General features: G+C 55.7%; 1 protein-coding gene across 1 annotated transcript in view; it reads right to left on the minus strand.

Annotated features, from left to right (window-relative positions):
* The window catches only part of PIK3C2A (phosphatidylinositol-4-phosphate 3-kinase catalytic subunit type 2 alpha), a gene marked incomplete at its 5' end in the record, with an annotated part of 40,727 nt that overhangs the window by 21,774 nt on the left and 16,695 nt on the right, over positions 1-2,258 (minus strand). The window contains 3 exon segments of the mRNA XM_018572803.1: positions 486-687; positions 1,244-1,386; positions 1,779-1,890. Coding sequence (XP_018428305.1) covers positions 486-687; positions 1,244-1,386; positions 1,779-1,890 — 457 coding nt within the window.

A 2,258-nucleotide genomic window follows, 5' to 3' on the forward strand; every position in this document is an offset into this window, starting at 1 on the left:
GCCCGGGGTCAGAGAACGCACATTGGTCATACAGCCAACGTTTCGGGGCCACGCCGGGTCCCTTCCTCAGGGCTTGTTCACACCATTTTTCTGGGGCAGATCTGCAGACGCGGTGCTATGCGTGCAACGCGTTTTGTACCGCGTTCCCGATGCGTTCCAGTTCTTTGTGGAGTGGGGCTGTCAGCTAACTGCAGTGCGTTTTTGACGCGTTCGTGCGTTTCCGGACCGGAGAAAATGTGACATGCAGTATTTTTTCTGCGCTGGTGAGAACTGTAACCCATAAAACACATAGGCAGACATTGGGATGCATTTGGGGTGCAGGAGCGCACGGTTCTGGTCCGGACAGAATCCGGACGTCGTGTGAACAAGCCCTCAGGGTGGCACAGTGACCTCACAGAACCATATGAAACCAGTTCAATGTATCCGGGCCTGAGGGGTCCGTACGGGGATCAGCAGGCTCCATACTACGCAGCAGCTTATGTTACCCATGTGGCTCACCTGGAGTCCAGCAGCTCCAGCGCAGAGAGCGGGGTCAGAGGCAGCCAGGAGCGCAGTAGGGAGTAGATGTCGGCCAGGTAGGACATGTCCCATTTGGGGGCGCTGGCCAGGATCCGGGGAAGGCTGGTTCGGTTCTGGTAGCAGTAGTGACGTTTCTCCCACAGAAGGGATTTGTCTTCTTTCGATAACCTGCAATATAACGACGTCAGAGGAGGGAACAAAGTCTCCGTTCCGGGATGGAGGGGGTCCCAGGGAGTATTAGGCCGGGTTCACACCTAGGCGTACGGAACATGCGTTTCATGCCGCACGTTTTTACGGTAAAAGAAATGCGCGACAAACGCGCGTTTCCGGGGGCTATCTGGCAGTATCCCAATGGATAAGCGCGGCAAATACGCCCCAAATAATCTCCTGTACTTCTTTGGGCGGAGGGCGTTTTGTAGCGCGTTCCTACGGCCTGTAATACGCTCCGGTGGGAACCCGGCCTTAGGACTATCACCAGCGCTATAGATAATACTACGGGTACACCATCAATGGTATAGAAGGTGACACCACTTCTTGGGATTCAGGGCAGTAGACTGTTGCAAGCTTAAACAGGAAGTTAGGAGCTCCCCGGGTGTCCAGCACACAGACGGGTATTGCTGATCTGTACTCTATGTGACGTTTTTGCCCGGACACACGCACAGTAAGTCCCGGATATCGGGGACACAATCACTATACAGCCGATGAGGGGTCACCGGCCTCTTACCCAGACACGGCCTCTTTGGAGAGGAGAGTCAGCAGCCTGTTCTTGGCATCCTTGTCCAGTGTCTCGATGCTCTGCGGCATGCTGCAGCTCGTCGCATCGGGAGCTCTGTGCACGATATCGAAAGCCGGAGACGGGAAATCCACCTGAATAGAGGAGCAGAAATCTCAGCACCGCATCCCTCGGCAAGATCCCATTCCGCGGAATTGGGAAGAAAGTCTGTGAGGGAGATTCCAGGAGAAAACCCGGGGGGAGACGTGTGTATTATAATCCACCCCCCCACAGGGCTGCCACCAATCCCAGCACAGAGGGGGAGGAGCCTGGACAGCAGATATCCGCCTCCGCGGGGCAGAAGCTCTGCAATGACTAAACCCCTTGAAATGTTCATAAATGGCCGGCAGAGTATTTCATCCAATGGAACGTTTTCCATGAATTGTCAGATTGGTTTGTCTATGACCCCGGATGACCTCCTCCGATCTCACCGTGTATGACCGCACCAGGATCTGCCAATCAGATTCCCCCCCGGGAATACACTCACCTGCATGACCAGCTTCTGCATTGGCATGGTCCTCCTGCCCCCGCTTCCCGGCCCGGCACCAGACTGGAAGGACGTCCACAGGTTCAGAAGTTTGGTTCCACATGTCAGAGTTCTGGAAGAAGGAAAGAACTGGTTCAGAACATGGAAGGTCCGGAAACACTCATCATGCAATACTCATAGATCTCTGTGTGCTTAGTGCGTCTGTGCACTTCGTTATCGGTGGGCCGGACTCTGTCTCCTTCTCTGAACTACGGATCTCATAAAGTGAACCTGTCAGATCACAGAGATCATCCAATGAGAAGGTGCCACAAGCAGCGCTTACTCTTCAGAATCCACTGTGCCAGGCCCGGCAGCGGTGACCTTGTGGGGAAGTTGCGGGCGCCGGTGTAAGGTGTCCGCCGCCGTCCAATCACGACGGGGGCGGCCCGAGGCTCCGCCCACCGGCTCCGTAGTGTGCGGCCGCCAGCCAATCACGGCGCG

The sequence above is a fragment of the Nanorana parkeri genome, unplaced genomic scaffold (genome assembly GCF_000935625.1).
Source record: "Nanorana parkeri isolate BGI_ZX_2015 unplaced genomic scaffold, ASM93562v1 scaffold2136, whole genome shotgun sequence".
NCBI classification, from domain to species: domain Eukaryota; kingdom Metazoa; phylum Chordata; class Amphibia; order Anura; family Dicroglossidae; genus Nanorana; species Nanorana parkeri.